At 38.0% G+C, this 18281-nt stretch overlaps 3 protein-coding genes across 3 annotated transcripts; 1 reads left to right on the forward strand and 2 right to left on the reverse strand.

Annotated features, from left to right (window-relative positions):
- Positions 1-422: 422 nt before the first annotated feature.
- On the reverse strand, positions 423-7110 carry LOC127094785 (eukaryotic translation initiation factor 4 gamma-like). The gene is made up of 3 exons (XM_051033564.1): positions 7017-7110; positions 880-1261; positions 423-741 (listed from the first exon to the last, which is right to left on the reverse strand). Exons 1-3 carry the CDS (start codon positions 7108-7110, stop codon positions 423-425), a joined length of 795 nt encoding a protein of 264 aa, XP_050889521.1.
- Positions 7111-7520: 410 nt separating this feature from the next.
- LOC127094786 (uncharacterized) lies at positions 7521-9794 on the reverse strand. The gene is made up of 2 exons (XM_051033565.1): positions 9671-9794; positions 7521-8602 (listed from the first exon to the last, which is right to left on the reverse strand). Exons 1-2 carry the CDS (start codon positions 9792-9794, stop codon positions 7521-7523), a joined length of 1206 nt encoding a protein of 401 aa, XP_050889522.1.
- Positions 9795-14108: 4314 nt separating this feature from the next.
- On the forward strand, positions 14109-15161 carry LOC127094788 (uncharacterized). Its single transcript, XM_051033566.1, has one exon. It carries the CDS (start codon positions 14109-14111, stop codon positions 15159-15161), a length of 1053 nt encoding a protein of 350 aa, XP_050889523.1.
- The last annotated feature ends 3120 nt before the right edge of the window (positions 15162-18281 follow it).

Genomic DNA, 18281 nt, shown 5'->3' on the forward strand with positions numbered 1-18281 from the left:
GAAGTTCTTACCAGACCTTCCTTTTGTGGTGTTGGTTTTGTACCTTAGCTATTTTCCTGCATAACTTTAGTTGTCATAAGTCATTTAGGATTTATTAATGTTCGCAGTGCCTTGAGAGGTTTTAGATATGTTTTCATCAGAGCTGCTTTAGTTCTCCCCCTTTTTGTAAGAATAAAAAAGACTTAGAAAAAAATAGGCAAGAAACGAATATTCATATAATAGAGAAAAACAGGTACAAATAGGCAGCAAAGAAATCATATATCAGAAAGCAGAAAGAAACATCATAAGAAAAAGCAACAAACAAAGAGCCCAAGTTCCTAAGGGTTTGGGGGAGGAGGCATCCTTTGGAGCAATTGAGTCAGCAGGTTCTGAATGCTGGTGTTGATGGAATCCTGGTGATCCAACCTAGCTTGTACCACTTGTTATTCCTTTTGCAATTCCTCCAGAGTCTTCAAGACCAAAGAGGAAAAACCAGAGGTAGATTGCTCCCTCTGAGTCAAAGCATCAACCCTGGCCTTGGTAGCTTCCTCTGCAGTAATACGTGTTGCTTCTTCAGCGTCGGCTTTTGGTTTTGCCTCAGCCTCAACAGTAGCCGTAGCAGCAACAGCTTCAACAACAACCTTTTCTTCAGCTTCTCTGATCCTCTGCTCTTCTTCCAGGCGAGCTTTCTCTTCTACTTCCTTCCTGGCCTTTTCCCCGACCTCTCTAGACAAGCGAGCTTGGAGCCTTATACCAGCATCTCTGACGAAGTCATTGCGGACTTGTTCAGAGAGGCCTTTCAGTTTGAAGGCTTCAGAGGTCATCCATCTGATCACTCTATTCTAGTGGATCCTTACTGTAGAGGGATCATCACTGATGCCAGAGTTGATAGATAGAGACTTGATTTTCTCCACTGAAGACTCTGCAAAAACAGTTATTGCTTCTTCTAAGGTGGGGAAGGCAGTTTCTGGTTCATAGTTAGAGGCTTGGGAGGATGGTGGAGTTTGGTTGGTGTCATCTGGATTTAGAATAGGAGTGATGACGGCAACAGAGGTTTGTGGTGGGGGAATATTAGAGGGAGATGGTGTTGTTTGTTTGGGTTGAGGATTTGGTTGAGCTTCAGATCGTGAGGGTATTGGTTGTTTAGGAGGTGGATTAGGTTGTGCAGGTGGTGGTGTTTGAGGAGGTGGATTTTGTTGTGCAGGGGATGAGGAAGTGACTTTAGGTTCAGGTTCAGTTTGTGATGACTGTTGAGAGGCCAGAGCACGAGCTTGAAGCTGAGCTAGAGTGGGGGATTAAGGGTCAGAAGGTTCGTTGTCAGATGAGAGAATATAGTATGGTGGGGATGAAGGTGATGATGATGATGGTGAGGTAGTTTCATTCAACATTTCTTCTTCAGAAACGGGTAATGTAGTGGTTGCAAGGTTAAATTAGAGAGATGGTGGGTTAGAGGTTCTAGTGGTTGAGGGGGGTGTTTCGGATGAGGTGTATATATGAGTGGTTTGGGGAAGAGAAGAAGCAATATGCTTAAGTTTTACAAAGCGGGAAGGAGGTATAGACTTACTTGGAGAGTCATCCAGAGGGACTGGAGGTCTTAACCCAGAAGTTTCTCCCAACTTTGCCTTCTTCGCCTTCTTGGACTTCTCAGAGGGCTATCACATCCTCTTCATGAAGTTTAGTGGATGCTCAGGTAGCCAGTCCACTAAGAACTCAGAAATGTACACCCCTTGGTTTGCAAGATCTTGTAGATAGTAAGCTACTACTTCTGGAGGGTCAATCTTGTAGAACAGATAGAGACCGTTGGGAATCTTCCTCTGGTCCTTGAGTGCTTCCCAGGAAGTGTCTAGAGTTGGTTTAACTCTGACTTGCTCAATTATCCCCATACTCTTCAGATTCCGAGCATTCAGAGGTCTCCCAGTGTCAATAATGACATCCTCCATTAGATTGTAATGGATCAGGTGATCCACTAAGCCACTCTCGATTAGAACATCTGAGATAAGTCTTCCTAGAGGAATGTAGTTTCTGGTGTTCATGTTATTTCTGGTATCTTTGACAGAGTCTCTGAGATACTTGAAGAGCAGTGCTGGCAGACACAGTTTCAGCCCCTTGTGGATGCAGTACATAATGCACTAAATATGTCAATGTATAGTTTATTGATTTTGTAGGTAATGTACATGCTCACCTATGCTCTATCAAGATCATATATAGGGTTTAAGACCCTCAATGCAAGGAGCTCAATAAATAATTGTTCCAAAATGGATCTAGACATCATATATGGATCCCCATGATCTTCACATGTTATCTTGATCAAGAAATCATCAAACGTTCGGAGTTTGTTTGCCTTGGAAACCCTAATTCATCTGGGTATCTTGTGTAACTTCTTCAACAAGTTTCTTCAACAATTGATCAAATATTTCAAGGGAAACTTCAAATTATATCACCTTATTCATATATGATCCTCCATGAGTCCTAAAAGTCAAGAGAATGTCAAGCTAGCAAGTTGGTTCATGGTGGTTGACTAGAGGAAGTCAACTAGTCAAAATTAGGGTTCCCTAGACCCTATATCCTACCACTTTTGTCATATGAAAATGATTCCAAGATAAAAGTTACTCAAAATGACATTCCAAACAACTTTCATGTTGAAGTCAAGATCTAGTTTTTCTTGGAAAGTCATTTTTTATGGTGAAAGATTATAGGTCATTTTGTTTAAACCCTAGTTTGGAGGTCAACTTCACAAGGCCATAACTTTCTCAGTTTTTATGAGATGAAATCCATTCAAATTGCATGATAAAATTCAAGACGTCTACTTAAACTTTTATGTTTGTAGGAAGTGAAAATTCAACTTGAAAATGTATGTGCCAAGAGAAAACATTATATGTCATTTTGGGCAAATACCATTGAACAAGTGATTTTCCTCAACTTCTAAAATGCATAACTCCCTCATGCCAAATTCAAATGAGGTCAAATTTGTGACCAAATTGAATAGGTGCGAGAGAGATACAACTTTGATTAAGGAACTTTTCTCATTTGAAGTCCATTGAAAACGTTATTCAAGGAGGAACAAGTGAACATTTGACTTGGAACTTAGAAATTTTTCAAATATGTTTGATTTCCCAAACTTCCACCTCAAAGTTCTTCATGATCCAAGCTTCAAATTAAAATGTGTTCAACATTAAAGTTGTTCCCCTTGGTCTCACCTTTCCAAAACATCCAAGATCGTCTCATTTTGATTAGAATTGAAGGACTTGCGCATGGTTTCATTATGGAAAGTGTTTTGGCAAGATTGGATTTCAAATGATCAAATTCTTTTGCATGCTTACACATGATGCATTTAGTACTCTTTACACATGAATGGAAAGTGGATTGCATCATTATCAAGGCCCAAACCATTGCCCATGCACCCATGCAATAAGGTTTCAAAATTTGTCCAATTTTCAAGTGGTGCAAATATCAAGTGCATTGCCTATTTAAGCAAGCTTAAGGCTTCAGATTCATCATCAACACCTTGCCCAAGCTTTGCTAGACTAATTCAAACCCTCACTGCCATAGAATTTTTTGAGATTTCTCTTGAAATTGAGCTTGAACTTCATCTTCTGTTTAGAAGTTCAAACTCCAGAAATTCACTTCCCTTTGCATCTCATTTGGTTTCTACAAGCAAGAGGAGGAAAAAGAAATCAAATCCAGATCAAGATCAAGTGGAATTAGATCAACTCGAAGGTGATTTTTTAGAAACTTCTTCTCTTCGATTCTCTCTTAATTCTCCACTATTCTCGTTAATTTTTGGTTTGCTGAAGTTCTACCAATGTAGGCAAGAAGATTGAGTTGCTTTGAGGTCAAATCGAAGCAACTCAGTTCATGATCCTTAAAATTCAAATCCCTGTATATTTTTATATACTTGGAATTGGACAAAATTGAGGCCAGATTCAAGCTCCTGAGCATTTTTTTTAAATCCATGCCCTGCTTTTTCATTTTGGTGATGGTTGAAGGTGGACCAGTCCGGTGAGGTCCACATGAGAAGAAGACCGGAGCTCTGGCTCCGGCGATGTGTTGGAAGCATCTCAACCATAAGATCCTTTTAAAATGTTTTAATCTTGGGTGTTGATTGTGATTACCACGCGTGTGTCTCATTTGATTGCAGTGCAAGTGGAAAGCGCATTGATCACCATCTAATCTGCCACCTCAATTAATGAGGGATATCAGATGGTCCACGTTTTTTGAATTTTTGAATTTTCCTTTTATTTGCTTATTTTTCATTAATTCATATTAATTTCATTATTGATCCAAAAAAATATGGGACTTTCACCAAAAAATTTCAAATATTTTCCTCTTTCATTTTCTGAATTAAAATTATTTTTTGGATCATTATTCATATTTTTCATGATTTAATTGTTTTTGTGCATATTTTTAACTGCTTAAAATACTTATGACTTTTCAAAAATAATGAAATTTTTTCTCCAAGGTCCTTTGACCTTGTTTGACCTATGATAAATCTCTTGACCATTTATTTGGTGTTTTAAATAGGTTTTAGGTTTTTGATCAAACATAATTTAATTTAATGCATTTTTAATTTGACTTTTAATTGTTTAATTTTGTAGAAATTATGTTGAGCCATTTTTATTGACTTGTGAAGTTTGACTATATGCTTGGGCCTTGGTCAAGTTTTATTTGACTTTTGTTGGATTAAAATCATTGGATTTAGGGGATTGATGAAATGTACATTTTATCTCCCAAAATGAATGAATGATTTTAATTTGATAAAATTCCTCCCATGACCAATTTGTGTTTGTCTCATTTCCCCCCTCTCTTCATCTTCAATCCCATTCCATCCCATCCCTTCCATTGGCCAATGACATCTCAATATCCTAAGGCTAATTGGTTCATCAATAACTTCATGTTAGATGAACCAATACAAGTATGGATGAGATTAGGTCCATCATTTGATCATTTTCTTTTTGTGTGTGGTATGTTTTAGGAGTATGGTTCATTATACCATATCTCTAACATGCATTAACACCAAAAAATTTATTGCCCGACCTCAGATAGTTGTGACTTCTACATAAGTCCAATTACGATTGCTTAACATAGCGCTAAATTTTGACATAAAGGCATAACATTCTAGTAAGTGAGATTGTAAGTCTCCCCCCTTTCATGGTATTATGTGGAAACTTGGCCTTTTTTCCTTCCTTTGGAAGATGTCTTGGTTCAAGGATCCATGCTTGTGAATAAAGGGTTGAGCGTTCTCCAAAGAATGACTTAAACAATTAAAAAGTAAAACTCCATTAACATCTCATCAACTAACATTTGACTAACTTTTAATTTCAAGTCATTTACTTTATGCACTTTAAATTCAAGCCATTTATCATTTGCCATTATACAAATCATTTAACTTTTTTATTTTAATGTCATTTTCCCTTTGCTCACTTGAGCCATATATTGTGATTGTATATATTTATTTTGTATATTTTGTTTGTGCTTGTGGTCTTAGGACCTTAAAATACTTAATAAACAACAAAAACCCCTAAAAAATGTTTGTGTGGATTGTTGGATTTGATCTGAGCTTTGGATTTAGAATTAGGCAACATTCCCTATGCAAAAGGACTTGGCCAATGCCAACATTTCTGAAACCGAGTTCTTGTGGTTTGAATTTTCATCTGATGCAAGTATTGAGATCCACTTGAGTTCATCTGCTACATGGTCTTGATGCAAATGTTACTTTGAACCTGTGTCTAATGCCTTATTCTGAGCCATTCAAGGAGTATGTCATTTGATACATGGGGATGATTATGAAGATGACTATGAAGTTGGTAGCTTGGATGTGGCTATCTTTATCTGATGCATTGCTCTTCATTGTGCTACTTGCTTATTGATATTTCTTAATTTAAAGTCCAAAGGAAAAGTGGGTTTCTATATGACATTCTTGTCTATTGGATTGCATCCCATTGGTCAGATCTTTTCAACTCTTAACTTTCAAATTTTTGCTTAGGATTAGTGTCTTCATCTCCTCCCATTTATTAAATTTCAAATCTCTCCCCTCTTTTCAAAAATCTTCTTTGCTTGTAATTTCTAAACTTAGACTTTATTGAAAATTAGAAACTTTGGCCTTATGCCATTGCATTTTTCAAACTCTTTTTATTAATCAAACTTGTAAATGAATCTAACCATATTAGACTTAAAATTTCAAAAGACAAAAAGAACTAACACTCATTCAAACTCTTTTAGGCCTTTTGTGCCTCTTTTAAACTTAAACTTTTGTTAAAAGCAATTCACTCATTTTGAAATTGATACCACGAACTACGAGGTTTTGGTCCCTCATTTAATGTTGGTAAGTAGGCACAAGTCCAAAGGTCTTGTCAAATACAAAAATATAATTAATGAATTCTTTTCTCATCCCCACATTCTATTTATTGCAAATATCATTTTATACCAAAACACATACACATATAAAAAAGGGCTCCCTAGGAGTACCTAGGACACTTTGGGTGCTAACACCTTCCCTCTGTGTAACCAACCCCCTTACCTGTAATCTCTGGAATTTTATTAGTTTTGATTTGAAAACTTCTTATCTTTGAGTTTTGTTCGTACTTTTCCCTTTCCCTTTGGAAATAGTAAAAGCGCGGTAACGACTCTAGTTTTATTGACGTTAAGTTTATCCATAGCTTAATGGTCATGAATTTACCACTACAAACAGTTATCAAATGAAGATCCAAAGACCTAAAAGTCATCCATGAACACTTCCATATGATTTTCAAGCATGTCAGCAAAGATGGAAGTCATGCAACGTTGGAAGGTGGCTGGAGCATTACACAACCCAAATGTCATTTTTTTGTAAGAAAATACACCATAAGGGCATGTGAATGCCGTCTTCTCTTGGTCTTCCAGAGCAATAATAATCTGATTATACCCAGAGTATCCATCTAGAAAATAGTAGTAATCATGACCAGCTAGCCTTTCCAACATTTGATCAATGAATGGCAAAGGGAAGTGGTCTTTCCTGGTCGCAATGTTTAACCTCCTGTAGTCAATACACACTCACCAACCTGTAACTGTCCTTGTAGGGATTAGCTCATTCTTCTCGTTTCTAATGACGATGGTCCCCCATTTTTGGGGACCACATGCACCAGACTCACCCATGAGTTGTCAGATATAGGGTAGATAAGACCAGCGTCTAACAACTTCACCACTTCTTTCCGAACCACTTCTTTCATTGCTGGGTTAAGTCTCCTTTGGGGATGAACCACAAGTTTGTGATCGTCTTCCATGAGAATTTTCTGCATGCACACTGTAGGGCTAATACCTTTCAAATCCTCAATTTTCCATCCGATAGCATTCTTGTATTTTTTTAGGACTTGAATGAGTTTCTCTTCTTGGATACTCTTGAGGCTCGAATTTATTATAGCCGGGCATTGACCTTCAGAATCGAGGAAGACATATTTGAGTTTCTCGGGAAGTTGTTTCAACTCCGTCCCCTTCTTGGATTCTTTATTCTCCTCACATGATTGAGGTAGTCGTAAATCTTCCCACCGGTGTGGTCGAGATCCTTTTCAAGGGGGTTGTGCGTTCATCATGGCTAGCACTTCTGATTCTCTGCTGTCTACTTCTTTATCACCGTAAAAAATGAACAAGCTCAACACTATTTCCAAAGGTAATCGCGGTGCATTCAAAGGACTATCATAAGCAATCACTTGATCTAGAACCTCTATGGTATGACTAGTTCCAATATCATATTTGTATTTCATGGTGTTTTGAACATCATTTTTTAATTCCTCGTCATAAACCTTCAAAGTCATAGTACCTTCCTCTATGTTGATCAAACATCTTCCAGTATCTAAAAAGGGTCTCCCAAGAATGAGAGGGATCTCTTCATCCTCAGGCATTTCTAGAATCACGAAATCCACCGGGAATACAAACTTTTCAATCTTCACTAGAACATTTTCAACTATCCCATAAGGTTTCTTAACCGAATGATCGGCGAATTGAAGTGTCATCCTGGTATCTTGCCTAACCCCTATACCCAGTTTCTTGTAAATGGATAATGACATGAGACTTACACTGGCTTCTAAATCAATAAGAGCTTTTTTGAATGACCTATCTCCGATGGTGCAAGGGATAGTGACAACTCCTCGATCCTTCTTCTTCATTGGAATTTTCATACCCTGCAAAATAACACTACAAGTTTCGGTTAGAATAATAGGGTTGGTGTCAATGGTTCGCCTCTTAGAAATGAAGTCCTTCATGAACTTGGTATAGGTAGGCATTTGTTCAAGTGCTTCCAAAAGCGGAATGTTGATTTCTAGCTTCTTGAACAACTCTAGCAATTTCTCAAAGTTTTTCTCATGTAGCCCCTTTTTCTTATTTCTGGTGGGAAAGGGAAGCTTAATGACCGGTTTTGGTTCAATGACTTTTTCTTTTACCACTTGCTTAGGTGCAACCAATTCTTCCCTCACAACTTCATTTTCCTTGATCTCAAGATCTACTTCAAGCAATTGATCTTCATCTTCAGCTTTCTCCTTAAGGACTTCATGAGATTTACCACTTCTCGTTGTCACAACACTAACATTATTATGCTCTCTAGGATTTTTCACAGTTGCACTTGGTAGGGCACCTTGTGCTTGAGAACTCGAGGCTAATTATTGTGCTATCTGACTCATCTGAACTTCAAGATTTTTTATGGAAGCGGTAATGTTTTTCTGATTGTTTCTAGTTTCTTATTGGAATTGAACATTATGAGCTTCCATTATTTCAATGGAAATCTCCCAATCTGTTTTCTTAGGGGCTTGTTGTTGCTGTTATTGTTGATATTGAGTTTGATATTGACCTTGACCTTGTTGAGGAACATTCCCTTTCTGATCTTTCCATGAGAAGTTAGGATGATTCTTCCAACCAGGATTGTACGTGTTGGAATAGGGATTATTCTGCTTCAAAAATTTTATTTCCTCAACTTCTTGAGGAGTTGCAAAATAGTACACTATTTGGTATGATCCATTAAAAATATCATAACAGACGAGAGGAGCAGGTTGGATTTGAGCTACCTGTTGGGTACCTATATTCATCGCTTTCAGCTTCTTTTCGACTTTGGCAGCGATAATATCTTCTATACGGATTCTATTAATTTCTAGCTTCAGATCGATAACTCCTTCAGGTTTACTTATACATTTGTCGTACAACTCTAAGTGCTCATTAGCAGGAATTGCTTCAATGATCTTTTTGATACCGGTGGCTGTTGAGAAATTAGTTGAGCCACCGGCTGCGGTATCAATCAACTGTTTGGTCTTTATTTTGAGACCATTTACAAACATCTGCATCTGTTATGTTGGATCCATATTATGAGTTGGGAAAGCTACTAGGGCCCTTTTGAATCTCTTGTAGGCATCTCCCAAAGATTCACCCTCTTTTTTCTTAAAGTTCAATATTTCATATCTTTTTCTGAGAAACACCGATGCTGGAACATACTCATTCAGGAAAGCCTTTTCCATCTCTTCCCATGATGTAATACTACCGACCGAGAGAGAATAGAACCATTCTTCTGCTTCTTCCGTCAAGGTGAACGGGAACATTCTTAACTTCTTTGCTTCCTCCGTGTGACCATCAATTTTTAGAGTGTTGCTCATGGTCAGAAATCTCTGCAAATGCTTGTTTGCATCTTCATTTACCTTTCTAGTGAAATGCTTTCTTTCAAGTTGATTAATAGTACTTGGATGTAGCTGAAAATTAGCCACATTCACCGGTTGGTTGACAATTGTTAATCTTCCGGTTCGTGCATTTGCGCCCCCGTAGTCACCCAATAGTCTTTCTGGTGGTGGTGGGTTCTCCCCCATTATTTTGATCTCTCTCTCTCCGAACCTAAATTTGAACCCGAATGAACGGAAAGTTATTCTTCTTCTGATTCCAGTCTTGCAAATCTAGCTTGTCCGAGTCTTGCACGCAAAGTTCTTACGATTTCTGTGTCAAAAGGAAAATCAGCTGAGGCCTTACCTCGCATACAAATATCAGACACAAATTAGTTGGTAATGATCAGAATAAATAACTAAAAGAACAGAGAAAAAAATTTAGTTGCTGAGCAACAAAATTTCAATTGAACTAAATTTAAACTTAATATTTGGCAATCCCCAGCAACGACGCCAAAAACTTGATCGGTAAAATATCAAGTGTACTATTTTGCCAATGTAGTAATAATATGGAAGTTTCCCAAATATCGATCTCGAGGACTGTGCAATAATATTAGTTTAAATCGTGATTAAATTAAACAAAAACATGAGTTTTAAGGTCTGGAATAAACCCGCACTATAATTGAATTAAATAGAATGCAAAATAAAGCTTTTACACAAATATGAAAATTATGCCAAGGTACGGTGTGTGATTATTTCCTGCAATGATCTTGAATGTATATCTCCTCAACTAGTTCAAATATTCAATTACCAGATCTTTAAAATTGTTTCCTCCTACAACCTTAGAGGGAAACCTTTGGTCATTCATTCTAATACCTAAGTCCTTAGGAAATTATGAAGAAACCAAGTTTTTTGAAATAACAAGATATAACCAGTAACCATAGGGTATCCCTAGTCCTAGGTGATATCTACTAGAGTTTAAATGTGCAAAAACCTTAACAATTTCAATCCCACGAATTGTTAACCATATAACAATCCTTATTTTTCTGATAACGAAAGCATTAAAAATGTTGCACAGTTAAATTGAATAAGAAACATAACAATGAGGGAATTAAGAACTCAAACTCATTACATGATCAAATCAGGGACACCCCCTGGAATTGGGGGGTTTAACCGCTCATATTATTCAAAGAAAATACAATATTCAAATTAGACATTAGAAGAAATGGGGATTCCATTGATCCTCAATCGCGTTGGCTCTTGAAGGACCTCCGTTCTCCGAAACTCTTGATCGTACCAATCTTTCGCGTCCAAAAAGTCCCCTTTCTTTTCCATAAAAAGTATGCTAAATAGTCACTGATCAATTAATTGATGTAGCAAATACCCAAAACACCCTCCGGTGTCAGCAATTCTAAAAATCCAATAAAACTAGAAGATAAGGCGTCCAAGCCAACACTGCCTGTGTCAGGCAACACGGTCGGCCGTGTTGGCTTATTGCTTTTGGTTTCCAAAATGCCTAAGCCAGACTTGCTGACACGGGCCATGTCAACTAACATGGGCACCCGTGTCAGCCCACTATTTTTCTCCTTATCCTCCTCTTTTATCCTTCCCCTAACACGAGCCATGTCAGGTGACAAGGGTGGCCGTGTCAGGGCCACTGTATCTTTAAAACTTCTTCCCCTTGAGCCCGGAACACCCAATTCCCTTGGCGAGTTTTTGGGCGTTCTTGCTTGCACCTGAAAACCAATAGAACTACCAAAAGAAAGCATAAAATGTAGTACATTGACATAAACCAAAGATAATAACCAAACGCGAATGGAAATGCGAACATCCAATTTACTTGACAAAATAATAAAAAAAGTAAAATAAAGTGTTACCGGCATCGTGAATTAATGCCGAATGAGTGTCAGAAAACTAGTAGAATTGGTGACCGATGAATTAGTTTGTTCCCTAATTCATATTTAGGTAGACTTTAGTCCTTAGAATTAATATTCACTTTAATTGTCCATTTAATCGATTCATTTGGTTTATGATCATATTAAGTAAATTGAAAATCCCATTTCAATTTAGGTGATGAATGCTTTGTATGCTTAATTTAATTTCCCATGATCACATGATAGATATTTGATTACTTGTCATTGATTAATCCATTGCCATTTGATTTGATTTAAGTCTTGGGATATGCTTATCTTGGTGTATCATTCTCACTTGACTTGATCTCATGCTAACACCATTTGCTTTTGTATCCACATGTGACTTTGAGATTCAAGCACACTTCTAGCTAGCCTTGCCTCTAATCAATTCATTTCCATCTCCTTAACTTGTATTGTGTGAAGTACCATGCCACTTGTATGTTTTAGGCATGGTACATGGTTTGTAACTTGTATTCATTTCCATTTCCATTTCCATTTGTATTGTGTGGATCCATCCCCGCATTATGGGTTATATGATCCCTCACCCCATGAACAATGTAATAGCTTAGGTTTATTTCCTTTAGTAGTTCATCATGCATGCTAACTAAAAAGATAAAAACAAAAGATAAAATAAAGAATTTCAAAAGAAACAAAAGGTACTTGATCCAATGTCAAGTTTTTTCCAAATCAAACTCACACCATTGCAACACGAGTACTTGATCCAACATCAAGTATTTCCCATCCATTCCATTATCCATGATCCATATCTCTTCTCCATTCTCTTCTCAATCTCATCATATCTCTCTCCTCCATCTCACACACTTTTCATAATAAGCTCAAACACTTGGTCCGACGTCAAGTGCCTTTTTCAAAATATTTTCATAACAAATCGTAATGAAAAAATCGGGTATACGTGCTTGTACACAACATTCAAGTTCTTGGGTTGTCAGTTGTGCCTAGCTTAAGGACCCGACACTTGACTTCCCCCTTAAAACATCTAATGATTCAAACAAGTTAGATCTAGGTGGTATGAGGGAGAAAAAGGGTTAGGATACCATTATCCTCTCGACTCCCAAGTATTCTGATTGTTGGTAGTACTTAGTCAATGGCCAGATACTTGTCTCCCACTAAGTTCCAATGATTAGAATTGCTAAACTCTTTCCACAATTCAAATCTCTTTGGGACGAAAAAGAGTGGTTAGGATAACATTGTCCTCTCAACTCCCGAGTTTTTGACTGTTGACTATATCTAACCAAGGGTCTGATGCTTGTCTCTGCATATAAAATCAACCCCAATAAATCAAATCATCATTTGCCTTAGTGCACTCTCTTAAAAACCTTTCAAAAGGACATTTTACATCCGTTCTACCATGAACGACGCTTAAGCCTCCATGTGTGAGCGAGTAATGTTTAACTGCTAGAGTGTGATCCAAGCGCATCCACTCAACCACAAACAAACAAATACCTCTTGATCACGTGACAAAGTATACAAGAAAGTGAATAGTAGCACGCGAACGTCAATACTGTTCAGTAAAAACAATCAAACAAATACTCTGTTTGTGAGCCAAACTACAGAGCTATGACTTCCTCATTGCATGTATGAGGATGCGTAGGCACAAGGGCCCAAATCCTTGGCGAGCATGCTAACTTAAAACTTATTGTCTCCCCATCTCATTCCCGATAACAAGCAACATACAGATAAACAACATCCATCTGGATTTGATACGAGCAAGTGGTTCCCATGGAGTACCATGGATGTGAGGAGTGCTAATATCTTCCCCTTGCATACCCAACTTCTGGATCTGTTATTAGTTGAGAGACCATTCTTCATTTGGGGTTTTATCGTTATTTTCCCTTTCCTTTGGAATAAATAAAATCTGGTGGCGACTCTATATTTTTCGCGGCGTGACAGCTGGTGATTAGGGAAAATATAGAGTTCCCATAAACGAGTCAATCCTAGGTTGCACGTATCCTTTTCCTTGGATGTTTATTTCTATTATCGCTTGCTTTATTTATCCATTCCTGCTATATATTCCTGTTATATATATCTTGATGTGATCTTGTGGGGTGGATACTATGGAGTGAAAATCCCAATACACAGGCTTAGAGAATTCACCTAAGATATGAGGGCTCCTTATATTGACTTGTCGGACATAGTTATCTTGAGGGGGAGATACAAAGATCCCGCTTGGAGTAGATTATTTTTGGAGTTTCGTTGGCACGTGAGTCATGTTTGCGCTAACATCCATTCTTCCAAAGAGGGTCCATGACTCCGAGGACCTTTAGACAACCCTTGGCTTTTGAGGTTGAAGGCAACTTCACTTAGAGGAGGTCATCCCGAAAGTGTTGTTAACTCACAAGTTATCTTGTGGAGATAACGATAATTTCTCCTCATGATCCGTGAATCTAAGCATCTTCAGAAGTCTTAGTACTCACCTTGTGATGGTGTATGGGTTTCTTGCAGGGAAACCTAACCTCCAACACACCTTGAATCTTCAGTGATCCTGTCCCCTTGTAGCATATGTATTCATAACATATTGCATTGCATACATACTTGGGCCTTATTCTTAGAGAATCCTAAGGTATTATAATTGTGCAGTGAACATTCCAAGATGGGATCAAAAAAGAAGAATAACCTTCCACTTAAGTTCAAGTTTCCAAGAGTGGATACTCTCTTGGCTCTCAGTAGCAAAATTACTCCTTGTAAGAAGAGAAACTTCATTTGCAGATATGGACAGATCCTGGATCTTCTTACTACCTATGTAAACGTATCAGCCTTGGTTGCCTTATCTCAGTATTATGATCCATCACTTATATGCTTTACATTCAAAGGCTTTCAGTTGGCTCTGACCATTGAAGAGTATGAGAAGCTTCTAGGTTTGTTTGTGAAAGACCACCCTCCCTTTGCAATGTTAGGTGAACTATTGATGTCTGAATCAGTCTTTGAAGCACTCCACTTATCTGTTGAAGAGGTAGCCCTTGGTTTGGGACCTAAGGGGTTTTCTAGGAAACTCTTGGAAGAAAAGGCATGGGCCTTGGAGAAAGAAGGGAAATTGGTACCCCTAAGTGCTACTCTAGCCCTTCTGATTTATGGAGTCGTCCTGTTTCTAAATGACGACAACTACATAAACCCTTCCATCATCAGTGTGTTTGTATCTGGGAATCCTGTCCCTGCCTTAGTGTATGATGTGTATTACTGCTTACACACTAGGCGTGAAAAGAGGAAGGGCGTGGTACTGAGTTATGCTTCATTGTTGTACACTTGGCTCTTATCTCACACACCTCAAAATGGGCCTTGGGTAAACTTCTTAAAAGACTTGAGGTGGTCTCAGAAGTTTTCTTCCCTTACTGCTGAAGTTGTGGTTTGGTATCATCCTACTTCTAACATAGAACAAGTTATCGTGAGTTGTGGAGACTTCCTGAATGTGCCATTCATGGGTCCACGAGGTTGCATTAATTACAACCCCTCGTTGGCCATGAGACAGTTGGGATATTTGATGGAGAATGAAACTAGGGATGAATTTCTGAAGGACTTCACCTTACCCAGTTTAGGAGCAGAGAACCAAACTCTGTTGCAAAAGGTTAAACAAGCTTGGACTCAGATTCATCGAAAAGACAAAGAGCTAGGAAAACGTGATTGTCGAGCTAAAAAGCCATATTGCTAGTGGGTGGTACAAAGGACGAAAGAAGTCAATCTACCATATAGTATGGATGTCCAGATTCCTCCCCCAGAACCAGAGCCAGTGTATGCTTCCAAGGAGGAAGTAGATACATTGAAAGAAACCAACACACAGTTAGCAAAAGAGAATGAAGACTTGCGATCAAAGCTCCATGCATTCGATAAAGATCATGCTAAGTTGAAAAGAAAGAGTGAATAAGATGTTGAGCTCTTATCAGAAAGTAGAAAGAAGGCTAAAATTAAGGAGAACCTCAAAGATAAATACCAAGATGGTTTAGCTCAAGAAGATACGGGGCTAACTTCTCTCTGAAAACAGTTAATACAGGCAGAAAAGGAGAGATGCGACAACCACCGTTGGTTCGAGTTAGTTGTTAAAGAGAAGAAGGTATTCCTAGATGAATTCAACTTGGAGATTTAGAAACTCAAACTTCCCCTCTACGAGGCCAATTCCAAAGTAGAGGTGTAACGTCGTCTCAAAGAGGAAGGAGTCAGGGTTTCCTACATCACCCCTCAAGTCTCGAGAGAGAAATGTCATAAAGTTGAGATTGCTATTTCGAGTGCCAAACATTAGAGAGATCAATTTTCTACTTTGAAGAATGAGAGTTTGGGTTGGCTCAATGAGAAAACTCGTATAAATAGTTTTCTTGATACTTATGTTGGATCTATTAACCTGTTGCAACCTTCTGCTGCTATGTACCGAGTTAAGTATGATTGCTTAGTGAGGTTTTGCAACGAGTTAACCAAGGAAGATCCTTGGAAGCTAGAGGATGCTCTGGAAGATGCTGATGAGAATACGACTCCCCACTCTATACTCTGATTCATCTACCTTTGTAATTGAAATATGAGAAGGTTCAAGGTTGAATTTAAGGAGTTGAAGGAACGGAAAGCAAATCGTGCCATCTGACCACATCTTTATGTTTTCCTTTTTCATGTTTTGAATTACTTTACTATACCTCTTTGTAATCGTAATATCAAATTCATGAATAAAATGTTTGACTTGTTTTGAATCTGATATTCTTACTTTATCTGCCATTTTATAATGATTGTATTGTTGAGCTATCATAGGCCAATTGTCGTACCAGAAGTGATTGATAACACCAAATTACACCGTTATTTTGACTCGTTTTATACATGTTCTGCTATCATTTTATCTCTATTTCCAGTGTTATATGGGTACTGTGTCTATATTTCAGGTATTTAACCATATTGGGACCATATGCGAAGAAAGGAAACAATTCAGATGCAAAACAATGAAAAAATGGAAATTGCACACAAGGCGACCTACATAGAGTTAGCCATGGGGAAACCCATATTAGAAATGACGTGTCCCACTCACCAACGGGTGGATTGAACCACTCTTCCACACGTTGGGAATATGGTGTTCTCTATCTTGACATGGCATTTGCCATCCTTTGTGAAAGGCAGGCGGCTAGGAAATGGACTCACTTAGTCTTCCATTCTTCCCATGTTCCCCTATTCTTCCTCCCACAACATGAGAAAGCTTTACATGACATTTTAGGTTTTAGGAACATTATAAATAGGCTTCCCATGTGGACTGTTTTGATTTTAATACAATCTTTCTGAATTTAATTTAATTGGTCACTATGAAAGTAGACGAAAACATCAGGTAAGATCGAAAGTCGTTCGACATTAAAGAATAAGATTGGTTTGTTTTTGATTAGTGAATACCTCGGAAGCACTTTGTTAATTAACTAGGAAAGTCTAATATTTCTAGAATGAGGTTTTAAAACTATTTGCGGACGCGTTTGTAGGATTAGGATCCGGTTTCCAGAACAAAATCATGGAACCCTTTTAAGTTAAATTTTCCAATCAAAATTACTTTTCACCCGAGTAAAGAGTTTGATTTCTTAAAATAGGTTTACTACTTTAACGCATTAAGCGCAGGTCACACATGAAAGTAGACCATATAGATTATAGAGTCAAATCCGGTTCTGAATACTGGAAGAGACAATTCTTGTTCAATTACATTCTTTTCAAAGTAGAAAATATTTCCCCGTACAATGATCCTATTTAGAAGCAATCAAGAGTATTGTTGTTTGATGAGAGTCACATCCTGGTATTATTTGCCTGAATTTATTAAAGTTATATAATTTTGTCTCACCCATTCTTAATTTATTCGCCTTAGATAAACACCGTAACAATTAGAAATGATAGATTTGACTATTGGTCTCTGTGGGATCAATATCTTTTAAAACTATGTGATAAATTGTACACTTGTAATTAGTTTTTCCAATAGACTCATAATCTCGTGAACAAGTTTTTGACGCCACTGTCAGGGACCAATACCGTCAAATTTCGTAACCCGTTGTTACACCGTCTAGATTAAGGAAAACCCTCTCCAGTCAATGAGAAGAACTTGTAGCACTAGAACTTTAGAAAATCCAATAGCTGAACCAGAAAAGTACGTATGAGCTTAACTGTTGCTCCAACGAATCAAAAGAGCAATGGTTGAACACCAAAACTGTAGGCCACTCAAAGAGTTTTCCCTACCCTCTAATGAAGAACCTCATTTGAGTATTGTCAACCCAAATATTACAGCTAACAACTTTGAATTGAAGCATGCTTTGTTTCAAATCGTGCAACAGAACCAGTTCGCTGGTCTCCCAACAGAGAACCCAAACCAGCACCTAAAAGTCTTCATTCAACTAGCCGACACACTTAAATGCAATAATGCTACTCCTGAGGCGATACGTCTATGTTTATTACCTTTCTCCCTCAGAGACAGAGCACGGTCATGGTTGGATTCCCTTCCAGCTAATTCCATCACTACTTGGAATGACCTGAGAAAGTATTCCTTCCTAGATACTTTCCACCTAGTAAGACTGCCGTCCCGCGTAACCAAATTACCAGATTCACTCAACAGGACGACAAGTCCCTTTTCCATGATTGAGAAAGGTACAAAGAGCTATTAAGAGCTTGTCCATATCATGGATTAGAACAATGGCTAATCATCCTCACCTTCTACAATGGACTTATCTACAACACGAAGATGACTATCGACGTTGCCGCTGGTGGTGTGCTAATGAACAAACCTTATCCCGAGGCATGCAAACTCATTGAGGACATGGCTTAAAACCATTACCAA

This window comes from Lathyrus oleraceus, chromosome 6 (genome assembly GCF_024323335.1).
Source record: "Lathyrus oleraceus cultivar Zhongwan6 chromosome 6, CAAS_Psat_ZW6_1.0, whole genome shotgun sequence".
NCBI lineage: Eukaryota > Viridiplantae > Streptophyta > Magnoliopsida > Fabales > Fabaceae > Lathyrus > Lathyrus oleraceus.

What these genes read in the sequence shown, in the direction of transcription:
- LOC127094785 (XM_051033564.1), bottom strand. Translation starts at nt 7,110, where the DNA reads ATGGGTGAGTCTGGTGCATGTGGTCCCCAAAAATGGGGGACCATCGTC. An exon ending in CCCTACAAGGACAGTTACAG is followed by an intron (nt 1,262 to 7,016) that starts GTTGGTGAGTGT and finishes CCCCCACTCTAG; the next exon opens with CTCAGCTTCAAGCTCGTGCT. An exon ending in TCTTCAGTGGAGAAAATCAA is followed by an intron (nt 742 to 879) that starts GTCTCTATCTAT and finishes TGACTTCGTCAG; the next exon opens with AGATGCTGGTATAAGGCTCC.
- LOC127094788 (XM_051033566.1), top strand. Translation starts at nt 14,109, where the DNA reads ATGGGATCAAAAAAGAAGAATAACCTTCCACTTAAGTTCAAGTTTCCA.
- LOC127094786 (XM_051033565.1), bottom strand. Translation starts at nt 9,794, where the DNA reads ATGGGGGAGAACCCACCACCACCAGAAAGACTATTGGGTGACTACGGG. An exon ending in TAATTTTCAGCTACATCCAA is followed by an intron (nt 8,603 to 9,670) that starts GTACTATTAATC and finishes CACAATAATTAG; the next exon opens with CCTCGAGTTCTCAAGCACAA.